Source organism: Botryllus schlosseri, chromosome 12, assembly GCF_051294905.1.
Source record: "Botryllus schlosseri isolate E-star chromosome 12, Bs_hap1, whole genome shotgun sequence".
Lineage (NCBI taxonomy): Eukaryota > Metazoa > Chordata > Ascidiacea > Stolidobranchia > Styelidae > Botryllus > Botryllus schlosseri.
The window spans coordinates 18037235-18062560 of record NC_137247.1 but is presented as its reverse complement, the minus strand read 5'-3'; the positions used below and the strand labels follow the sequence as shown (position 1 = coordinate 18062560).

Below are 25326 nucleotides of genomic sequence, written 5' to 3'. Positions count from 1 at the left end.
ATGACTTGTAGCGGTGATTCAATCAAACAACCCGCTTTGACCTTGAACTCGTAGGCTCAAATCCAACTTGTAAAATGGTGAGCCACATGATGAGCCACTTGCTTAAAACTAACAGAAGATATAATAACATGGAAAAAAGATGAAAATTACGTGTCATATCTTAGTATGTGGGAGATATAGATATGGGATATCGTGGTCCGATAATTTCGAGCGCGGACTAGCAACTTGTTGTCCAGTAGTCTACCGGTACTACTGTTTCGTCGTCGTGATTTAGACATGGACTTCGAGTGCCCTGTTGATGATTAGCTTACCAGGGGAATGTGAATAAGTTCATTAGTTATCGACTGTGAAAATTGCTCCTGTCCCGGGTGGCTCGGCTCTGAAGACTATGTCATATCGAGCCTCCCGTCTACCTTGCATGTCGCATTTCACTGTTACATTTTTGTAGTGTTATGTTGATATGTAATGTATACGAATAAAGATTCTCTCTCTCTCTCTCTCTCATAGTGTTGAATATATGGCAAGAAATTAGTTCATGACCTTTCACCCCATATTATTATCACAACATATCACCTCGGCTCAGTGGTCAACTGGTCATATTGACATACTGATCTGTGGTGCAGCTAAGTCATTTAAAAATCGCTTAAATCAACAATAATGGCGCTCCGTGCTGGAACTAAATTCCTATACAAGCGAAAAATCCAACAGGTGAGATATATTTCTCTCTCCAGAATCCGTTGAATGTCTATATGCCCGGAGAATAGAGAAGGAATACTTCTGATCTTCTGATCTGCCAATATGGAATCGGTGTCTCGTGCACACCAAAGATTCTACTGAATGCACACAGGTGTGACGCCGAGAACCGCCTTGGCACACCAAAGATATTGCGCTAAGCGTACCGGAATTCCAACCTGGCTGATCTGGATTGATTTTACGGTTTTTCCGAATATGACGTACAGGTTCAGTGCAATTTGCAAAGGTTGATCTTCTGTTATTATGAAAACTGATTTTTCGTGACTGATCGGTTTATGACTTGATGTTCATGGCTGTGATGATATAGCTGAATCACTGAACCTCAGTATACGTATCAAAGTATCAAAGTATTTTTGTTATTTGTTAGGGTACCTACGAATGTACGATACTGTATGTGTATACAGAGTAGAGATATATCTCTTGACTATGAGTGTAAAGTGCACTCCAATCTCATCTTTGCGCTTTGGTGCTTAAGCTAATAATTATCACTTCATGTACCGTACCTTGCTTTCTGAGCGAGATAGTGTAATGGTTATTCCTCGTCCGGCTTCTCGAGCGGTAGGTTGTGGGTTCGATCCCCGGCCGGGTCATACCAAAGACTCGAAAATTGTTATCCGCAGCTATCCTGCTAGGTGCTCAGCAATCACTCAGCATGGAGGAGAAAAAAAATGGGGGCGCAGACTAGATGACCTCATGGGGCCGTATCGCAACTCCGTCGTCAAAGCATCTCGATGGTGCAGGCGAAAAAGAATATCATCTCTCTCTCTCTGGAGCTCGCCACTGTTTGAGATTTCAGGAAGTGAATTAACCAGATGTTTATCATCCTTTAGTGTGGGGCATTTCTATGCTTGAGCCGTAACGCGAGTGAAGCTACATTTCCCGTGCAAGAGTTTTCGCTACATAATTTGGATCATGGCCCGGCCGTTGAAGCAACGGTGACACGAGACGATGCCTTGAAATACTACAGGTGAATTGTTAATGATTTTCGGTAGCCCTATCTGAAGCTTTTGACCCAGAAGATATTGTATGTTAGAACTCAGTGAATTGTTAGATTTTAGAGGAAACCGGTTTTGTCAGAATATCAAGCTCAAGGGATGGCCGCCATAGGCACCAGCAATGTTCCCTCTAAGCTGCGCACGTGCGCAAATGCGCAGTGCTGAGACGGTCTCTGCGCACAGAAAATCTAAGTTGCGCACAAAAAATCCGAAATGACGTTAGTCGTTATGCACTGTTTTCCAAGGATCTGCGCAGTGAGTTGGTGAGTGTGCGCAGACCCGTCCAAAATTCCTCAACAAAGACGGCTATCTCGTCATTGATAAATTCGGGAAGCATTTTACTCGTCTGTGAGTGTTGAAATTTCACCCTTGAGCGGTATCGCCCATTCTGCAACGTTCACCAAGATTTATCTTCCAATTTAAATGTTATCCTAAGACTGCAAGAATTCTGCACGGTAATAATAACTACTTATAATACTTACATTACACTTTTTAGGACTTTAGAAGTCTTCTATTATTATCCCAGGCAATTAAAACTTAAGTAAGTTTTTAGCAATCAATTGTACACACCGCGACAAGGTCATCCGTGATGTTTATGTAGGGATCAATGAGACTTCCTTAAATATTCCACTTAATTTAGCTGAATGTCATCAATGTATACACATTGTGGGCTACACCACGACGTGTAATAGTATGCAAACGACCCATATATAGCCTACTAGCCAAAATAAAGTAAGTTACAGTGACTATCGCATAACAAGCAATTGATACAGATGATTTTTGATAGTGGATATGTAAAGTGATGTTCAACACCCCCTCCTAGAGTTATTCTGAAATTTAGAGTTTCGTGCAATAATGATTTGATGGCACTACATCTGTTGAAAATTGTATGTATGTGAGCATCCAACTGTGCGTCTATCCTCTTTAGTTTTTGGTGTCGCACTTGCAGTTGTTAATTAAAACCAATACTGGGATGTGTCGCATTTTCCATACATGTTCAACATGTAGCCTATTGTGTCGTTTTGGCAGAGGTAGTTGATAAACAGTATTATAATTTTGTGATATGACTTCAAGCATCATGTATCTAATTCATATTTTTCTTAAACAATTAACCCATGGCTATATTATTCCTTTTCTTTTTTCTATTAGTCTCTTGATGTTTCTGTGTAATCCACGGCAACAATTGTCTATATCATTTCAGGGAAATGCAAACCATCCGAAGAATGGAATTAAAGGCAGATCAACTCTACAAGCAAAAGGTTATTCGGGGATTCTGCCATTTATATGATGGCCAGGTAAAGACGTTTGTTACTCAAATTGATCTTGCGCAAGAATACGAATCAATGCATAGCAATTAGCAACCATTTGCTGCATTCGGGTTAGTAAGTCCGCAACTTAGCACAAATTTATCATAATCAAGAATACGGATCAATATATAGCCTGCTCTGATTTCTTGCCTTCTATATATGTGTTAGTCAACTAATTGATCGGATATGTCGTTGTAAAAGAGTACAGTCACATTTCCGGTTGAACCATATTACTGTCTGTTCGAGAGGAGCTTCCCACAAATACGGTCTACGGACCACTGTAGTTTGAGAGGATTTGCAGTTACAATTTTTGATGAATGTGATTTGATAATAATGCTTTCTCGATTCACGGATGTTATGTTCGCTTCATTGATAGTCTTTAGTTGAAAATATCAAAATAATTGCAAACAGTCCGCCGTTAAGTTTGAGAACCACTGCATTAAAGAAATGGCCTCATGACAACAGCTTTTTTAGATTAGAATTCGAATCACTGAATTCGCAAAAATTTGCAAATTTAATTTAACTGAAACGAAGTAGCCTACCTGCACAACAAAAACCAGGTTCAGTTCATATCAAATTTTGTTTCATTCTCGTAAGTGTTAAAGGGCAAATGTCTGTACAGTACACCAACTCGGCTCGTTTCACGCTATATAAAGTTCTCCTGTAGCATTTTCTGGATAACCAGAAATTAGATTGTCATGGAAACTATACTATATAAACATTTACGAATCTGAATAAAATTAGACCACCGTACCAGCATTTCACTCTAATTTGTCTAATTAGACAATTATAATTATGTAGTTGTTAAAATTTGCTTATGGGCTCCTTGTTTAAAGAATGGAGCCGCTTTTATTCAAATAGACGGCTCATTTTAGGAGGCTTGCTGCGTCGGTATTGAGAACGCCATCGCAGACACCGACGATGTCATTACCGCTTATCGGGCGCATGGATGGACCTACGTCCGGGGAGTTCCTGTGTCCCAAGTGCTTGCCGAACTATTTGGTGAGAGTTCCGCTTGTGCATTTTACAATTGCCTTGACAGAAGTGATAAAGGTAGTCAGTGTGGTAGAAGCAACGCTGTAAATTTCGGCTCGTTCAAAATTAAAATTAGCAATTTCAAAGAGATGTTGAGCCTAATTTGATTGGAAGTATCAGATTAAGGTCTGAAAAGTATTAGAGTAAGTCATTTCGAAAAGTAGATTAGGTCGATGCCTCAACAGGATGTTTACTTTGAGCATGTGATCAGTGATGACCTCTGCTTATTATTGATTCTGAAATTATCGAATTATGTTTCAGGTCGAAAATTAGGTTGTGCTAAAGGCAAAGGCGGCTCGATGCACATGTATCACCACAATTTCTATGGAGGAAATGGTATTGTTGGCGCGCAGGTGTGGAAACTGATGCTTATGGCGTGGCGTCAAGTCTGACAGTCTGAGTTTGAACATTTCAGGTGCCACTTGGAGCCGGTGTTGCTTTTGCTCATAAATATCGTAACGACGGAGGCATATGTGTGGCGTGTTATGGAGACGGCGCCGCCAATCAGGTAGGCTAATGTAAGTTTAGAAGCTAGGCCACCGCCTAATTTTTGCATTGCTTGCTTACACCGCTGCTGCTGCTGTCGCTGACTGCATTTTTTCAACAAATCAACAAATTCTTTCTAACTGCACTGCAGTGGTTTGGGAAATGATAATTTTGCTCAACATTTAATTCATTGGTGAGTGGGAGGGTTGTGACCAGGTCACAAGTCTCCGAGTCACAAGTCAATCTCACTTTTATAGTTTTGACTCGAGTCAAGTCGAGTCATTTTCAATTCACCACCAAGTCCGAGTCCAAGTCAGCTAGTAGAGGGTCGAGTCCGAGTCGTGGTATTATGACTCGGGTCCGATTCCAAGTCATTGTGTTGAGTGTTCATTGTGCTCAGTTTCCAGTTAAAGTCTTGTTAAACCCACTTTTTATGACTCTGTTTGGTGATAATTTTCCTCACTTTTAGCAGTTTCCGGTTGCGTTTTCAAGTACTCGAGTCCAAGTCGAGTCGATTTGTGTGTAGTTGAGTCATTTCTTTTTGTTTTTGAGAATATGACTCGAGTCAAATCGAGTCATCAGAAAATCGTGACTCGAGTCGAGTCAATACAACCCTGTTAAGGGCAACAAACAAAATAGCATCGAAATCTGTTATGTAATAAAATTCAAGCATGGCTTTAATTTTTGCAGAATTTTATTTATCTGACCAAGTCAGTTAGCGGCAAGATGCCGTATATTCCCATCACTTTATAGAATTAATAACATCATTTTAAAAGGTTTCTGGGAATTTATTATGTATCTTTAATATTAATATGGCAGAAATAATTTTCAACAGAACAAGATTTGTCCATGTTAAATTCAATTGTTTAGCGGTATAATGCGTAGTGACCTGCATTGTATCAAATTGAGATACTCTGCGCAACCCCCGAGATTCGTTATGTCCTCCCCCGTAATAGCCCCTGCCACAGCAATGAAAATTACAATATCGTGTGTAAATCCATCAATACCTTGATGACAATGGCTACATTACAGCAAGGGACATCAAGATGCTTTTCCCAAAACTTCGCTGTCCATTGTTACGTAGGGTTACCATACGTCCTTCTTTTTCAAGAAATCCAAAAATGTCCTCCGAGGACGCCCAAATGTCCAACTTTTGAAAATACGTCCTCCTTTGTAGCTTTCACAGGCAGGCGATTGTACACTATGTACACTGCACAGGCACAATTAAAAAACACCATAAATAACATGAAATCCCAATTTTGACGGCAAGGTTGACCAAAAAAGCTCAACAAACATATTAGTCAACACAACAGTGTCTGTAAAAATTTTCACATTGCCCATTTTCTCCTCCGATATTATAACTTTTGTTATTTGTAAAACGTATCCTCTTTTGCGGATCTCAAAATTTGGTAACCCTATTATTGCGATGTCCACTATATTGGCAAACGCAAGCAATGTGGCAGTATAAGCTCCGTCACAGTCGAAAAGCTAAAGCGTATTGACTTTTCTGAGCTTGCATCTTGCGTCGCCCCCATGTATTTCACTCACAAGCACCTGCTTCCCATCTATCGTCTTTCATCTTATCCGTGGTTTCACACCTTTCAGGGTCAAGTATACGAAGCGTTCAACATGTCAAAGCTTTGGGACCTGCCGGTCGTATACGTCTGTGAGAATAACAAGTAATTGAGTGGCGGTGTCCTGCTGGTTTGTCTTGTTTCCATGATTAGCTTTTCAGGTATGCGATGGGAACAGCGGTGGAGAGGGCCAGCGCCAGCACAAGCTATTACACACGTGGAGACTACGTGCCCGGCATCAGAGTCGACGGCATGGACGTGCTCGCCGTACGAGAAGCCACTAAGTTTGCGAAAGCGCATGCTGTTGAAAAGGTTGGGTGAATTTATGAAGTCACTGTTAACCAAGGCTGTGATGGGGTTTTGTATATTTACACCTGAGGGAGTTGTAGTTGGAGATAAAAATTGGGGCTGGAGTTTGTTACAATGAATGGTACAATTTTGAAGTAGACAATGTTGCTGAACAGTGTTTTTGAAGTTACAGACGTTGAAGTTTTTCGCGTAAGCGGACCTGAAACTTAATTTATTTGTGCGAGCGCAATTTTTTTCAAAGTAGGTTCGAGGTGTTGTATGTTTACATCCCTTCTATGAGTGAAATTATAAAAAACTATGTGACTTGATGTGTCCCGGCAACTGAATATGTTTTCAAAGATTGCACCTATTTGATGGGACATCAGTCATTTTGGCTTGGTCGCTAAGACGTAGGCCTACCTAGAAATTTCTCGAGAAACCTGCTCCCATTAACTGCCAAAAGTATGCAATATCTCAATTAAATTTACGTTTTGAAAGTAGTCTACTTCATTCAGCTCTTGATTTTCTACTTTCACTTGAATCAGTTTTGACATGGTTTGGGAATATCTAGCTTTACTCGTAATGGAGTATCAACTTGATGATATACATTTTAATAATATATTCATGGCAGAAATATATTAAAACCCGAAGCTTTTCGAGCTGACACTCTTCAGGGGCAATCGTCAGCGAATAGAGAATTTTAAAACTTGATGGTGTTTTACTTCCAACTTATAATCTAGCAAAACCATGTACTACTTTCACCACCTCACACCATTGGGCACATTGCAGCAGCAGCATGAACTCTTTTGTAATTTCAGGGCCCGATAATCATGGAGCTTGTCACGTACCGCTACCACGGGCACAGTATGAGCGACCCTGGCACAAGGTAATTACCGTCTTTCATTGTTGTGTTTGTAGCAGTATGTTAACGGGCGGGATCCATAGTCACTGCCGTCATCGGTTAATTTTTTGCCAGGCCGCAGACGATAGGCTGCAAGACCGTGGACCAATCAGGCGTCCTCCGTGGCCTGCGCATACGCGTGCTAAACGCATTTTCCCATGCTTTCGCTTCCAGGTGACAGTAACGTCACTATTGTGTCATGATGTATGTTACTGTTGTTGAGTGACTCGTTATTCTGGGTCTGGAAGTTGAGGTGTAGATGTAGGCTCTGTGATGATCACGAATTTGGATGTTTTGACAAGGTAGCAATAGATTTTTCAGCTTCCAGATCGGCTGGACATTGGTTAAAACCCCAATCAGGTCATAAAGACTTGATTGTTAAAGTGGTAGGCCTATCCCTGTATTCCCCTCCAGTCCATAGACACTACGGGAAAAAAGATATTTAGCGGTAGTGTTTACGCAATCGGCGAATCGTCGGACAAATGTAAACTGCCTTCTTTCTCAGTTAGTTGTTAATTATTTGGGGCGATCCAGCTCTTTCGCATATTTGATTTAATTTTCTTTATTACCTCCCTTATTTTTTGTTCTTGATTAAATTTTTGCGACATCACTTTATTATTGTAAAGTTTTCATGTTTGTGATCGGTACTCTCTATGCCAGTGGTTCTCAAACTTTCATGGACATATTGGACATGCTCCCATTGATAGTGAAAATTTTCGCGCCCCCCTTATCGTCATGTCAAAAAAATCATAAAAAGAGCAACCAGAATGTTGGCAATCCCAACACATAGTTTCATGGCATGGAAGGTTATGACTGATGACAGACTTCTTAATATGAAATTCGAACTCTACACTGAGCAATAATTATGATATGGAGGTGAATTAAGCGGAGCACCAAAAACACTCCCAAGTTTATTATTTTGCCAAAAATAATCATGCGCAATGGTAGCAGGTAGCATATACATATTTTAGTGCTTTTGGTGTTTAATACCATCTATCACCTGACTTGAGCTTTGCTCAAACGTAGGCTACCTGATCACAAGTTAAAATCAAATGGCGCGGCCGCATGTCATTCAAACTTGGCACTTCTTCACGGGGCGAACATTTTTCTCTACGGGTCACAGGTGCTCGGCCAGAGAATAATTCAATTGAGTACTTTTGGCATGTCATAAAATGTGCTTCTTTAAAGTGGCATTCTACCGAGTAAACTCGAAGTGGGTATTTCGAATTTGTAAGCCGCTTCGACTTTCTTTGTTTATTAGATTCCAAAGGCATATTATACATGGCATATGACATGACATTTATCCATAAATGTGTGCCTTTCAATGCAATCTGCACAGATGCTTTACAGACAGACCTTAATAGCATCGCTAATAGCTACACACACTTGCCAGTTACTCTGAATTCAGAGACATCTTCGGGTCGGTGCAAGGTTCCCTATCAGTCAATACATAGCATCGGCGTGTGGATGGTACGACTCAGCTATGACATTTTGATCGAACTATAATTTGGAATATTACCGTTGTTGAAACTTTGAAGTTTCAGCACAGATTGAACTCATTCTGAGTTAATGAAACATCAGTTCGCTCACACGGCTTCGCACCCCCTTGCAGACACTTTAACGCCCTATAGTTTTAGAACCCCATCTCCAGACGGTCAGGTTTTCAATTGTTGGCAAATAACTTGGACGCTTTGTTAGTATTTTCAACGTTTCCTGAGCTCCTATTGCGCTGTCCTCCTTTCAAGCCTGTTTCTATGCTTAGCTTGGTTTTTGTTGTCATATGTTCTGTTCATCTTTCGGTGTGTCCGCAACGTTCAAACCCAGAATGTTAATAACCCGCGAATTTCAGTTACCGCACGAGAGACGAAGTTAAGGAAGTACGTAACAGACTCGACCCAATCACGAGTTTCCGAGACAAACTGGTCGACGCCGAATTGGTCACAAAAGACGAAATCAAGGTAACACAAGAAGCAGTTTGTCATAGTTCTTGACCCACGGCACGAAATAAGCTCCTTTACTTTCTCGAGCGTTATGTTTTCACACTGCCTCAGCTTTTATGTGAAATTTGTTTCATATAACCACTTACTTTTTGCACCTGTAATTTTCCAATTAGTTTTAATATGTTTTTGAAATCGCTGCTTCTATTTCTACTCGAGTGCCAACTGTGACTACTTTTATTAGTTCTGTTGGTAACAAAGTACTCGTATTGCAACAAACAATACGATGATATTGCCAACTTTATTCCACTCAAAGATTTTCGACTGACTGTCATCAGGGGCGAACGTCAGTAAATGCGGTTAATCAACTTCGAAATATAGAAAGAATTTTGTCGTTGCGACGTAATAATGACAAGTACACAGAGTCGCGAACGACATATAACAACGCACGGTTACGGTATAACAGATACAAATTCGGCTGTAAAATAGCCGAATGATAACACAACTCTAATGAAATATTCCCAGGGCATACAGATTTTCCTTCTGGCAATAGGAACGTATCGTTTGCTGCAACATTGAAGTTATGTACTTATAAAAGCCTATTTGAAGTAGTCGTAGGAAAAATATTTGATCCAGATGGCACAGGATGGTCATGACAGTTGTACTCGTAAAATTGATACAAACCAATCTAAAAACTACTTTCTACTTTACAAAATGTGAAATGTAGAAGTACTCTAAAAGCATATCCACTTCAGTACTCTGAAAAGGTAGCGGTACTTTCTGTCCATAGAAACTCTAGACCAGGTACTGTCTTTTTGCTGTGGTGAAATTAGTTTCGCTCAATTTCCAGGCTATTGACAAGGAGATCAAGGAACACATCGAAAAGGAAACAGCCCTGGCTCTTGAGTCTACCGAGCCGGACTTGTCCGAGCTGGGCAGCGACGTTTACAAGACAGACGTGCCGATAATCATGAGGTCCGCGAACAAGTTCAAAAGCATTGTCAATCTCCCGAACATGTGATGCGAGCCCTCGGTGGACTGGTCGATTTTATTATTTAACTCCGGGTGATGCCAGCGAATGTCTAGCGGTTGCACGTTTTTTAGGGTGTGTGACGGTATTCGTCAACGTATATTTACCTGCCTACTTCTGCGCACGAAATAAAGAATATTGCGATTGTCTCCGTTGTGTGGTATAGGTACTAGTTAGCTAATTCAGACACGCATATCACAAGCTTGATTGTTCGACATGAAACACATCCGATTGTATTTGTACAAGGGAGTTGTGTGGTAATGGGTTTGGGCCCGCACTTCATCTGTTGTCGAGTCACTCGAGTGTCAATGCTCTTGTAACTGGAGGCGACGGCCGTGACCGTGACTCAAGCTCGTGGTATTCTTCGATCAAGTTTATCAATGTAAACGCGAGGAATAGGTAAAAGAGCAGTGGGCACTAGCTCTGGAAAATTATGAAATTCTATGGAAAAGCTTATTACTGTTTGTCGCATTATTCCAGCAAACATCTATATCTATTCATATTGCTAAAACAAATCTCTGCGAAAAAAAACAGGTATGCTTTAGGTTGAGCCCTGAGACGAGTTACAATAGAGAGGGAGAGCGAGTGATCAGATTTATTTTCGCCTGCATCACCGTATTTTCTCCCTGCTATTCGTGGATGCTGATCGCCTGGCGGGATAGCCGGGTATTGAATTGAACCCACGACCAACAGATCAAGAAGCCGAAGTAAATAAGAGGCATGCACACTGAATGAAAAGTAATGCAGGGAATATAATACGCAAGCGACAAAATGAGGAGGCATGTGGCGGAGGGCAAGGTCGAAGTTACGTCGTGGTCCGGTAATCCTGAAGACAGGCTAGTATTCATTTAGAAGAAATTGCTTGTATTTCGACTTGAATGCGGACATGCTCGACGACTGTCGGATAGCCGGCGAGATGCTGTTCCACAATTGGGGTCCGGCATACTTGATAGAGCAATGCGTAAAAAGTGGGTTAATTAGGAAACGAAATTACCACCCACATAGTTCAGCAACTAACTTAAAACTTGGCACAGCCTTCGATACTAAAATTAAGATGTACCGTGCCAAATCTCATGACCGATCTCAGTATGGAACATCGTCAAGATCAATGGAGACCAATATACCGGATTTTGAGTAAAATCTGTTTGCGATACATGACGGGCCAGCACACACACTCAAGTTCGGAAACGAAATTACTACGCCAATCCCTGAGTAGCAACCCTGAAACTCAAAGCAGTCTTAAATACCCCTCATCACGACGTAACAATATCGTGTTTCAAGAATTTTCATGGTGCGAAACACCGTCAAAATCGACATATACCGTATCAAAGGTCAACTTAACGCATAGGACGGTATACGGTAACAGAATTTATATATAGATACCATGGTTACATCACACCGGCTGGGCAAATCGCAAAGTTGCCCCGCTTGCTCCGTAATTTGATGAATAGAGAGAGTAAATCACCGCTTCTTTATTGTGGTGAGCGGCTTTGAGGAAACAGACAGGGAAAGCTTGTTATGATCGCTATCGAGGCATATGCGCCGGCTATGCATTTACAAAGCGATATCACAGACTTCGCTATAGACATTTACAAGTGAAAGCGCAAGAAGAATGTGATTTTCGCCGTGATTTCGGTATATATTGATTGCTGTGCGTCTATAAATGGTAAATCATTGTTATATAACATAATTTTAGGTGGGGTAATGCCCCAGTTTCCCTAGAGGACGAGCCGCCACTGATTGAATCCACCAAGGTTCGTTTATGAACGCGAACCGTCAAATTTCTGAAGTTCACACAACGAACGCGAACGTGAACCTCAAGTTGTCCCCATCCCTAATCAAATGTGATATTGGGCGTAGGGAAGTGTTGAATTATAAGCCACTGTGTTCTCCACATGCAACCACATGCGTACATTGAATATATAGATAAATAATTCTAAACGGTTGCATGCATGTGAAGAGAGAGAGAGAGAGAGAGAGAGAGAGAGAGAGAGAGAGAGAGATGAGGTGTTCTTTTTTCGCCTGCACCATTGCTTTGACGACGGAGAGGCAATAGGGCTACGGCCTTTATAGCAAGGTTATCTAGTATGCACCCCCGTTTTTTTCTCCTCCATGCTATAGCTATATATATCCGCGATTGCTGAGCGCCTAGCAGGATAGCCGCGGATACCAGTTTTCGAGTCTTTGGTCTGACTCGGTCGGGGATCGAATCCACGACCTAGCGATCTGGAAGCCGGAAGCATCACCATTACACTATCTCGCTCCGAAGGATCGGATTAGCAGTACGAATGTCGAACGTGACTAATGACTATATACACAGTACAGCTACACATTTTACAGACACTGTAGCGGAAAAGATTGCGACAAGATATTACAATCTGAGATTACTTTGGCTAAGATACGGCTCATGCGGATACAGAAATGGATTACAACGTTTTAGTCCGACTGCGTCGTCGTGTGCATTGCTAAGCATTCCATGAATGAGATAATTGAATTTCAATGTCATGTCGCCATGATCGTGTAGTTCATGAACAACGTAGAAACCGGTCAATTCGTCGATGTACTGTACGCACGTACGTACGACCATTGTTTTCGCGTAGGCCTTGAAGAATGAAAATCGATGAGAAATGAGAACATAACTATTAGAGCGTTCAAGTATGATTTGAATTCAACAAGTGAAGCTTTCGGAGTTAAAATTGCCGCCATGAATCTTTAAATCACGAAATCCAACTATTTGATAAAAACCAGGGTTGTAATGACTGGAGTTATGCACATACACATGGTTGCTTCGACAATATCCCATGTGTTCATTAAATCGCATGGTGTTTTGTATATCACATTGCAATTGCGAGAATCATTAGTAGATGAAATAGTAGCATCACTAGTTTATGATTTGAAGGTAGGTAGGTACACTGGTGGTGGTGGTTTCTTCCAACTCATATATTATAGTATGCGTCGTAGGATTGCACCATAGGCGGAAATTTTGAGCTGCTATGCTACCGTCTAACAGAGAAATTGCTGGCAGCTAATCGGATAAGAAAAGGGAATACCCAGCTTTGATACAAATGCAGCCATCCAGTCGCAATTTCGAAGGCACGCTAATTGCAAAGTCACGAAGTCTCGTAATCATCAGCGAACATGATTAATCCTGCCCGCTATTTCTTCGTGGTATAAACGACCACCATCGAGTAGAGATATAGGCCTATATAACGCGGCGTGCTGCTGTAACGGCACATTACATTACGCTCATCTACCTACTTGAGAATAATGCCGTCTTATAAACTGCGATATTTCGACTTGAGAGGACGCGCCGAAGTCATTAGATGGATGTTCGCTTGTTCTAGAGTTGAATATGAAGATGATAGGATCAAATCTGAGGAATGGAAAGAGATGAAAAATAATGTTCAAGGTATGCGCATTTTAATTTTACGGCTGTTGCAGTTATAGTACATATTTTGTCCATTCGGATCGTTTGAAGGATACGGCTATGTTTGCATTTAAAACAAATGGTGTTTTAAAGCAATTTGTTCAAAAGATGTCTCAAACAGTGTTCTTAAAAATGGCTTTAAAAAATGTGTTTTCTTTTCAATTGTGGTATATAATCAGGATATAATTGTGTAAATACTAGGGATGGTGTGAACCCCTGAAAGGTTCAGGTTCGTGTGAACGCGAACCTTTTTGAAAGGTTCTGTGTGAACGCGAACGTGAACCTCATGACGTCACGTGACGTCATAATGCTAATTCGAACCCTACATTTCCGTGAAGTAGTACATCAACGTATATACCTTACGATATAAAGACGACTCAGGCCACATTATGAAAGCATTCGAGTGATATGTAGCCTAAGTACAACAGTACAACTAAAACGATCAAATGCTATATTAATTCCATAAAACCGATATCTCCCGTCGCTTGGTCAACAATTCCGACAACGGCTCGCAGGGGGATATATGTTTACGCCTTAACGATCTAGATTAGACTGGACAATGTATTCTGAAGGCGTCAGACGATTGCTACATAGATGTTGATCAGAGTGAAAAACCGGATTCTTCACTTGCTACAGATATTGAAGTCCTGAAATTTATGCAAGGGAACTTGCACAAGCTTGCACAAGCAAAACGTGCCTTATTCATATCAATTTCGTTGATGTTAATAATTGAGTGAGCACGATTCAACAAGTAGCTACATGTAGTGTATTTCGTTCTTGATTTTATGTGATTGCCGGCCACAACAGATAGTTACTAAATATTCAAAACGGATAGCCGAATATCTTGAGCTAACTTTTGTAAGAAAACGAATAAAATATTCGAAATTGGCAAGGTGCATGCTCGTTTAGTGCTGAGTTAATTTCCGTGCTGCTAGCTCCACACAGAGAGTGGCTCGAAGTTGAAATGGGAAGACTTTCAAGCAAAGCTGATGAAGTGACGTAAACAATTGTAAATATGAAAAAGGTTCACAGTGCAGAACCTGCCAAGGTTCTGTTGTGAACGCGAACCTCTAAATTTCCGAGGTTCACACACAGAACGCGAACGTGAACCTCACGTTCACACCATCCCTAGTAAATACCTTCGAATAAGCATGTAGTATGGAGCCTACGGACGATTTGCATCCGATACAGTCGACGTATACCAAATGGAATCGTTGGAGCCCTAGAAATCGTTGCCGGTTCAACAGTTCAACACGTATGGTTATATATCATTGATACGGAATAGATATTCTGATGAAAATGACCGCCGACCGTCAAAATGTTGCATAATGATGTAGACCCGGTCAAAGATATTTTTGAGGCAGGGGTCGAAAGACCTTTTCGTCAAATAAGTGATATTTACCCTATGTTTGCAATTGTCAGTATCGTTCACTGTGACGTCGCCATTCAATATTCGTGAAGTCATGGCCGAAAAAACACCACTAAAGCAATAAAAACATGTTTTAACAAAGGGTCATGTTTTAAACATGTTTGTTTTAAATGCAACCCTGGATACGGTGTATGTTCACATTTAAACTGTACAGTGTGCAGCGTCGCCCGTGAACAGAACACATTCTGGGCACGTGATAAAGTCTGCAATATTTGAGCACGGATTATGGATGGGGTTAGGGTGTTAAAGTCACATGCTGTTAGTGTCGCACACTAAACTATCGTGGTTCATTATGTCGCATGCTCAAATGTCGGGCAACCGTGTAACGTACACCCGGAAGTGGCCATTTGGCAAGTAGCGAAGTGCATAATACATTTACGGAGTGCCCAAATATGTTAATTTCGCCTACTTGCACTACTTACTGAAGTGGTCACGTTTCTTCACTACTCCCACTTACACTCAACAGTTTTTAGGTAAATCTATAGAATATTCCTGTATACTTGCTTTTTAAACTTAGAATCTTGTTAAGTTTAAAGACGTTTTTGAATAAAGTAGTCTCGGTTTCCTGTATTGTGGTATCAGAATTTATATTGCAAAATTACTGGATCTGACAAGTCATCAGTCATTTTGAATTGTCGCGAAGATGCATCTTGCACTCTGCACATCTAGCCCATCCTTTGATGTATTACTAAAAGCATGTTGTACAGCGACCACATCAACTCTGGAAAACTACTTCTTGAGTGTTTGTAAATCGCTACATTTATTTCTAATTGAATAGGAATTATCGGCACTACAACTACTTTTATCTGAGTAGCAATGTTGTCTACTTTCACCACCTCTAGCTATAATTTCGGTAGGTGTTGGGTCAGGGTGGCAATCTCACATGGTGAATTGTCACTTGCTAAACTATCGTTTCACATCGTGTCGCATGCTCGCCTGTCGCTGGGCGTGAGAGCTACGGACGAATTATTTTGTTTCAGCACTGAATATATCTGCCGTTTGTGAATTATTTTTGGGGTTCAGGGCCAGTGGCTTGTTGGAAGCAATGATATTCGAGTCAAAAATACGCTACATCATATTCGAGGGGCCATGACTGGCGACGACATTTAGGCTGGGAGATAGCGTAGTGGTAACAATAAGCACCCATCAATCTCACGGATCCGGATCGATTCCCGTCGGAGGTTTATCTGGTCTCCTCTTCCCCCGCCGTTGCCGTTCTCACGGCGACAAAAAAGCCCAGAAAAAGACCCGACGAAAGTAAGGAACGGAAAGAACTAGTAGACAGGGCCACGGCTTCAAAAAGATCAACATCGAAAAGAACTGTGACATCGGGCACCCTAGGCCGAGTAGTTAGGAGCTATATCTGTTCATGGCATCGCATTGTGTCTTATCGCATTGTACATTGTGTGTGACTTGTTCAGATGAAAAATATATCTCGACGATTGCACTGTATCACGGTCTGTGAACAATGAACATATACAACAATGCACATGCGACATAATATAGCATGCGACACTTCAGCGTGCGACGATTGGGCATGCGACACTATAGCATGTGGGTAAAATTTGGGTTTAGGGCCGTTATGGTTTAAATTGAGGATTGGGTTAGGGTTAGGTTTGCGATTAGGATATATATAAGTGTTGATTTTGGGGTTAGGAAGAAGGGGGTATGGTAAGTTTTTAGGATGTGAAACCAGATTGGTTCATTGAGTCGCATGCTCATATGTCGGCAGTCGGGCAATACGTTGTTATTTCTATTCAGACTTTCCGTTCAAGCAGATGCCAGTACTGGAAGTGGTAAGCGATGACGGAACCAAGACCGTTGTCGCTCAAAGTCAGACTATCCTCAGATTTGTCGGGACTGAGCTCGGACTGAACGGAAAAACAAAGTTCGATGTTGCGCGATGTGATATGTTAAACGAGCATGTCATGAGTGCATTGATGACATTACCTTGGGAGGTGGAAGACAAGGAGGAAAAGGTATAAGACCGTCCGGGGTAATTCAAAACACAGCCACTGATTTCCCATGCATTACAGGCTCGACTCATGTTGGAGGCTGTTACCGGCCCGATCACTGAACACCTTAAACTTCTGGAGACGTTTGTGCAGGATAGCGGCCACCTCGTGGGTAGTGATGTGAGTGTGGCAATTTTGAATAGAAATGACGCGGTCAACGTGATCAGAAATGGCATTCAATAGAGATAGCGATATAATGCCAGGGAATTCTCACATCATAAGACTAAGTATACTTCAATTAAAAACAGAAGGCTCCGTACATATATTTGTAAATAAACTGGAACATTATACGGAGAAGACACAAGCCATATATTTTTTATATCAAGCGCCCTTAACCATCATTTTCATTCTTATTAGACGGCGACTATACATCGATCTGATAGTGCAGCTATTCAAAATTGTGGGTGTCGCCCTCACAATTTTTCACATCAAACTATTATCGCAACAACAATAAGCTAAGCAAGTTGCAAGCATTGTGTAATATACGTGCAATATGGTACGTACTATACGTACCACAACGAAGCATGTGCAGTTGAAGTTATTTGAAAATTGGATTATCGAGACTACCGAGTGGAAACATACTTATTCACTATTCATTCGTTGCCAGTTTTAGTATAGAGTTGCTTTCAAGTAAGCATTCACCGACGTAAGTTGGAAATCTCCAAGCAGATCATCAGTTTTCATATTTGCTTTTTCAGTTCACTTCGGCTGATATAAACTTCTCGACTGCATGCGAATTCTTGACACCTACCTGTCCCGCGCTCTTGGATTGCGTGCCGAAGCTGAAGGCTCTCGACGAAAAGGTTCGCGGGTCCCCCGGAATAGCGAAGTGGATAGCTGAACGACCCGTCACCCACATTTAATTCGGTTATCTTAACCATTTGACATTGTTTATTATGACGCAGGCTGTGACGATACCAATTTATGTCCAGCAGTCTATCCCTCCATTCATGGTCGAATCATGGAAAATAAATGATTGATATAAGATCATGATTGCTTGTATATATAGACACTTCTTCAGTAATAATTTCATCATTGTCGTGAACTACGCTTTCAATCAAACATTCATGTATAAGAGGCCAGACTTGGACAACTAGCGAATTTTAAGCTTTCCAAATTAGATTAGAATTTAAATTAGAACTACACAGGTTTTCCAAATTAGATTAGAATTATAGGCGAACAAATTTCGTAAAAACCTGGAAATTGAATGAAATTGTGAATGAGAAATAAACACAGCAAAAATCAAGTTCCGGTCATATCTAACCCCAGTTCATTCCTATAAGCATGAGAATGGTTAACGTCTGTATAAGCTTGGCTCGTTTTGCACTACACCAGTGGGCACTGGGCAGCTACACGCGGCCCACGAAGTCATATTTTGCGGTCGGTGATATCATTTGAGATTTTGGAAGAACGAGAAGTACAGCATTTTGAAGTGGTGAAATCGATTTCAGTTTAAAATTACTGTTGTTGTTTCGAAATGAGCTATTCGCCTTGCCCAACCACACTCTTCCTCACTAGCTGAAACGGCTTTGGCGATGGCAACAGCATTCCATCGATGGAGAGTCAGCTGATATGAGCGATCATATTGCCTTGACGTGCAATGACCCAGACACTGCCAAGACCGAGACGCTTAGAAAACGGCCTTGGGCTCCCCTCAAGATCGATCTTTAGGATATGAATGTCACTCCCACGGCAGTTCATTTATCGCCGTAGATCAGGAAGACAACGTATTTTTGTAAACTGCACTGTCTGCTATTCTCGTCGATCGATCAACGTATCCTGGAATCCAAGATTTCTAGGCCGGTACATCGAATTCGCGAGCGATATAGGTCGCCGTAACGTCAGCAACATAAATTTGCGGATTTGGAACAGGTGGATCCGGTCGCCGAACCTTGAATATGCCACGGGCTTGACCTCTCAAAGAAAATTTTATATTGTCACCAGAATAATTATTCCGGCTCTGTTGGAAATTTACGAACAAGTCGCTGCAATATTGATAAATTGTATACAAAAATAAAATTTTGGCAAGGAGTCATATAATATACCGTTGAGAGTAATGTATGCCAGGCAGTCATAGGTTCCTGACTACTGCTACATATATGCACCAAAATCTCGAGTGCAAATGTTAGGACAAGTTATGTTAGTTCCAGTGATAGTCATGCAGGGCGAAAAATATTTTTCCACCGGGAAAATTAATTTCGTCGATAATATTAGTTGGTTCATATATTACTGTCAAATATCTATCCACTTCTAGCCAACATGATCAGATTAACAGGCAGAGGTGATATAGGGGTGTCTTCGAAAAGCGGGGGCACAAAATTATAGTGATAAAGAATCGTCCAATTGTTATTAATCACTTTGTTACATGTAGTTATTACATATTACCTCTCATCAGGATGGTAGACATAGTCGAAATATATATTGAAATCGCCGAAACGTATCAGGAAAACCTTCACCCATAAGACGCACACGATTTCGACTTTGTATTTCTTTATGGGGCGCATCATTTGTCTCTGCGGTTTGCATTTGTACGGTGGGGCTCATATTACACTGTTATATTAAAATCGAAAAATTCCAGTCACTCTGAATCGCGCCAGGCGTGCATAAAATTTTCAAATTTATTGAAAATCTCTCAATGATTCGGGAACCAATTCGTTAGTTTAAATTACATATTGAAGGTCGCTAACGCACGCCAATAGAATTATGTGTAGATACCGCATAATTATTGTTTAACGGGTGCATGCGACCGAACGTCTACAGGTTGGCCAATGGCCTACTCTTGCCCTGTTGAAATAAAGATGATCAAGGACGCAACTGATACGACCCCCAGCACCCCCAGGAAAACCGCAGGAAACACCAATTCAAAATGTATGAGCTCTTGCGGCGGTGTCCTCAAGAATTATCATAGAAGATGTGGCAACCTGCTGAACACATTTCAACTCCATCCTGTTCTACTCCAAAAGGAACCAACAAGTCTATTACCAACGTTCAAATGTCGAGGAGAAGTATCTGATGATGACCCCATGACATCACAAATGGAATGTAATTTACAAGCTGCGTACATCTGATATGGACATCGTACGATATTGCACACCCGCACAACATATGCACAACATGTTCTGAAGCATAAACTTGCCTATTTATTGTGACAGTTAATCATTGGTCAATTTTAATGCGGATCTGTTACATCCCAGTACACCCCATCTGAGTTGTGCACCCTTTTTATATTTTGGTACACCTTAGGGCAGGGTGTCAAACATACCAACATAGCCAGACGATTTCATTCGGCCCACGAAGCAAGTCTGAGTAGATTGAACAATGTTTGTATTATCCAGCACGTTTCTGACAAGTTTGAAATTTTTTGTAAGAAATACATTCATTACATAATCCCTAAAGACAGCAAATGTCAAGTATATCCATAGGCCGCATTTAACCATACCACGCTGGTGTTGTGGTCGCACCATGTAAAATTCATTTAATTGCAGCTTCATTACGGTGGCTTTCTGAAGAAAATGGCTGCGGCCAATTTTTTGTCGATCCGCGCTTCAATTTGAGACCACATCATTTTTAAAGCGCAGTGCCCGCAGTGGGTCAATGCCTATGGGATCTATAAGACGTATTGAGGCTTCTCCTAGCCATCCTCCTCCATGTAAGCGGTGTCTTGTAAGCCTAGAAGTGGGCCGCGCTACAAGACGGCAGCTACGGAATAGAAATGAAGAAAATTGGTCGACAAACACCATGAATACCACCAGGGATATCTAGTTTCTAGATATCCCTGAATACCACAAACAACAAGAACGTACTAAGAACTAATAAAAAAAAAGGTCGTCATTCACGAGATCATGGATAACAAGTTTCAGGTGCCCAAAAGCTGCTGAAGCAATTGATCCGAAGCGTCATATGACATCGCAATTCCATAATTTGATTAGTAGAAATATGGAGACAACCAGACACCAATAATAAACTCTCGCAGTAAACCAATATTATGACCTCTTGAGCATAGACCAGTCAAAAAATCATCCTCGCAGTTATTTCTTTCAATATCATGTGACGCAGATATTAGTATATTGACAAATTGACAACTTTTGAAGCTTACTATGCGTAATTCGGAGGGTCGGAGAAAGGTGTATTATACTAGTATTGAATGTCTTATTATACCTGTGACATCCATAGTCGTTAAATTCTGTGATCATAATGGAAGTGATGTTGTTTGAAAAGATAGGATGTAACGTGTATTACATCCTTAGCTAATATACTTTAATACAATTCTATATTCTGACGTGAATGTCCTAATATATCGCGATCTCTGCTTTTCCGTACGTAGCCTATTTGAGCCGTCTCCTTGTATACGTTACGTAGACAATGGTGTACCATTGTGCTGGTCAGTCAGACTGTGTCTGATCTTTCTATAAAAAGAGATATTGAGTGTGCACCGCACAAGTGCCTCCCACAAAAAGAAAACATTACACATTTACATTGCGCAGTGTTTCACACTTCAGAAAATATGTTTAAAAATCCCTTCTTTCGAGTTGAAATGCGGTGTACGTCCGTTTAACACGAGTATACGCATCTGTCAAGTGGAAAATATGATGTGCACGCCGATGCTTTATCATATTTAGCTCTATGTCTTTCTACGTTATAGTGTGCAACAGCGATATACCGTTAACGTATAAATAGTGATAAGTAGGGCAAGATCTTGCAACTTTTGCAACTTTTTTACAGCTTCTTATATAGATACTCGGAATGTATATGTACTATGATGTTTTAAGCTGTTTGGAGGGTTTTATAGTGCAACTTTTTGCGACTTTTCTCTATTTTTCATACCAATTTTTACTGCAACTTTGATCACATATTGCGTAAAAATGTAAAGGAGGGATTTGAATCATGCTATAAACTATTACTAGCATGGTTCTATTCTCATTTATTTGCATAACAAGGAGCTATATGAAAGGTTAGCTGCATCTCACTGTTATCTATGACACAATGGCTTGCAAGCAAGAAGTTCAACTACCCCTGCCGAGCACGACCGTGTCCGAACAATATGTTAATAGATCGCTTTATTAAATCTGTCGTTTAAATTTGAGATAGTTTCCCATTTCACGGGCGCCCAGGCGAGACCGCCGAAAATCACATTTTCACTGGGTCACCTTATTCAGGCAATTAATTTTGTTAAAGTCACCAAGAGTGACTGTTTCTGTGACGACTTGGGTCCAGTCTGCAGACCAGGTTTGGGGTGTGTTATTTGACTTGTTTGGAGGGGAAGGGGTCATTGCTGTGCTGTCTGGCTTTTTGGGAAAAAATTATTCCCGCATTGCGTAATTTTCATGCTGTGTCTCGCCAGAATTTTTGGCGGTCTCGTCAGAATGTTCGTGAAATGGCAAAGTAACAATTTTGACATCTCTGCAGAAACTTGGTCAAACGACGGAACCTTTTGAATATCTCAAATCCTACTTATTCAACAAAAATTACGAATGCAACTTTTTACTGCAACTTTGGTCAAAAACAAGTGCAACAAGAACTTGCCCTAGTGATAAGTCACTGTAAACTTTGCATCACACCTTTTCATTACATTAGCTTTCTTAATTTGACGTTGGGTAAAGATGAAGGAATTTCCCCTGATGGATATTTAGATACTCGTCTTACTAACATTATCCTACTCATTGATGAGGTGTAGTTTCAAAATATATATCTAATTCCGTCAGCGCTTACCAACAGTATTTCTCTTTTCATCCGAAAGCAAACATTGTGTATGCGACATTACCCGGAATATGTACATTCTGTACACATATCATGAAACAATATGTACGCCCATTTCGGGAGATTTATCAGCAGGACATTTTCACTCGGGGAAACTCTAGTCCAAAAATTTACGCCTAAGATAGTTAGAAATCCCCTTTATATCTAAAGAAAATGCGTGGCCAAACCCTAGATTTAGTGGTACGTCAATATCGCATGCTAACTTCTGACTGGCGGATATTACTCGATTAAAAGCATTCAGATCATGCCGACCGTGTGATTGGAACGAGGAGAAATGAGAATGATGCGAATAAATGAATAAATTCAAAGTGATATCGCTGGTTATTTCAAGAACAATTTAGGACGCTGAATAGCTTATGGAAGTGGTTCTCAAATGTTTTGTCTTCGTGGATCCCTTTTGTTCAGTGTTATTGAGAAATTATTCTGCAACCGTTTTCTGTCTTGTGCAAAAATGAACTGCATGATGCATGATAACTGACAACACTGTGCAAGTGTGCATCATACTATGAGGAATTTGTGAAGTGGAGTGAAGCGTTTCAAAGCAAATTAACTTATTGCGATTTCTGCAGCTGCATGTCAGGAGCAAGTATCGAAGCATTTGGTCGTGTGTTGAAATCTGCGCCGCCGATTTGATATGAGCGAGAGCCAAAAATCCGCTTCCACGAAGATCGGTGGAGGCGAATGGAATAATAACGCGTAACGGTCCCGACTTGGGCTGGGCACAATCATTCGAGTACTCGAATCTGAATCGAGTATTGATTTTGATGATTCGAGTCGAGTAGTAAAAGACGATTATTCCGAGTGTACTGAAATTATACGCTCCTAGCCACTGAAAGTTAATTTATCAACAATAATTGTAGTTTCCATACTTTTTTCACTGATCAAGCCTTGAAACCTTGATTGGCCTGTCGCAGCATACGAATCATAAAGTACAAAGCTACTAACATTACTGGAAATAACACATTTTCGAAGTCATGATCATCCCACAACATTATCACGAAGTAAAACGAAATCGGCAGGGTCGTAAAATACCGATTTGTCTTTAATGTAATGCATAACAGGCATCATATTATTTGTGGTCGCATAAAAGGTATATATTTGAACTTAAACGTATTAAATTCTGTAACGGCGTCATAATGAGTGATACTGGAATACTCGACTCGACTCGAAGAATGATGCGTGATTCAGAATCGAATCACTCGGATACTTGATTTTGCCCAGCCCTAGTAATTACTTTAATGATTCGAGTCGACAAAGCAAAATACGAATTTTGCGAGTACTGACATTATACGCTCCTCGCCACTGAAAGTTATTTTATTGACGAAAATTATGGTTTCAATACTATTTTCCACTGTGGAAGCTTTGAAACCCTGATTGGTCGTATCCCAGCATACGAAACATGACAAAGCTACGAACGTTACTGGAAATAACACATTTCCGAAGTCATTACCCTCCCACAACATTATCACAAAGTGAAATAAAACCGGTAGGGTCGAACAAATACTAAAGTATCTTTATTGTGATAGATATAACAGGCATTAGCTTCTTTTTGGGGGCATAAAAGGTACATATTTGAACCTTAACATCTTATGTACTGTTATTACGTCATAATGAGTTATACTCGTATACTCGACTCGACTCGACTCGAAGCATAATACGGGATTCGGAATGGAATCACTAAGGTAGTCGATTTTGCCCAGCCCTAGTCTCGACGATACTTATGGGTATTGGGTAAGACCGCGACATCACGGCCGAGGCCCGAACATTTAGAAGTATTTTTTCCAATGATCACACCCATTCCAGTCATTCCTATTCAGCAGATGATCTTGAAGCTCTCTGGAATAGTGGTCATCTCTATGGTTATCAATATTGTTGGAGATTTCTTGGTTTCGTGGACCCCTGAAAATTCCCCACGGACCAGATTGGTTATTTTCCAAGCGATCATTATTTAATATTGTATCATAATTGAAGTAATCGAGTATCGAATGTACTAAATCGTATTGTAGCATATAAGAATATTGATGATCGGTCGGGATTTTCTTTGAAACACGATCCAATTATAATAAGCATTTAAGAGTTGGGTATGTGCATTGTGCATGTGCATGTGCATATCATCCAAGCACGCAAATGAATAAAGTTGTATAGGCTTATCTCGTGCGGAACAGTTCCTTACCATTACATGGCTATTTCCATGTTAGTCGATCGATATTATATGGTCCAATACCTGGTCCGACACTGATAGACATAAAATTGAATGGTATAGTCAACTAAACATGGTTGAATACATAGAAGTTGTTGAGGAGTTGCTGCAAGTTATCGTTTTACTTCTAATGACATACTTCCATTGGGATTATAGCGTGTGTGGAGCGAATAAACTATTATTAGCATTACA

At 40.7% G+C, this 25326-nt stretch overlaps 3 protein-coding genes across 4 annotated transcripts in view; 2 read left to right on the top strand and 1 right to left on the bottom strand.

The window, feature by feature from the left end:
- LOC145451567 (uncharacterized) overlaps positions 1 to 25326 on the bottom strand; it is a 321835-nt gene that overhangs the window by 51878 nt on the left and 244631 nt on the right. The window lies entirely within an intron of this gene.
- LOC145452229 (pyruvate dehydrogenase E1 component subunit alpha, mitochondrial-like) lies at positions 554 to 10455 on the top strand. Its single transcript, XM_080330449.1, has 11 exons — positions 554 to 708; positions 1584 to 1720; positions 2950 to 3043; positions 3931 to 4057; positions 4352 to 4443; positions 4506 to 4598; positions 6182 to 6255; positions 6312 to 6462; positions 7257 to 7324; positions 9189 to 9297; positions 10127 to 10455. Exons 1-11 carry the CDS (start codon positions 658 to 660, stop codon positions 10295 to 10297), a joined length of 1167 nt encoding a protein of 388 aa, XP_080186575.1. The 5' UTR covers positions 554 to 657; the 3' UTR covers positions 10298 to 10455.
- LOC145452649 (hematopoietic prostaglandin D synthase-like) lies at positions 13435 to 18170 on the top strand. Its single transcript, XM_080330827.1, has 4 exons — positions 13435 to 13715; positions 16924 to 17141; positions 17199 to 17297; positions 17876 to 18170. The coding sequence occupies exons 1-4, from the start codon at positions 13574 to 13576 to the stop codon at positions 18038 to 18040; spliced, it is 624 nt and encodes a 207-aa protein (XP_080186953.1). The 5' UTR covers positions 13435 to 13573; the 3' UTR covers positions 18041 to 18170.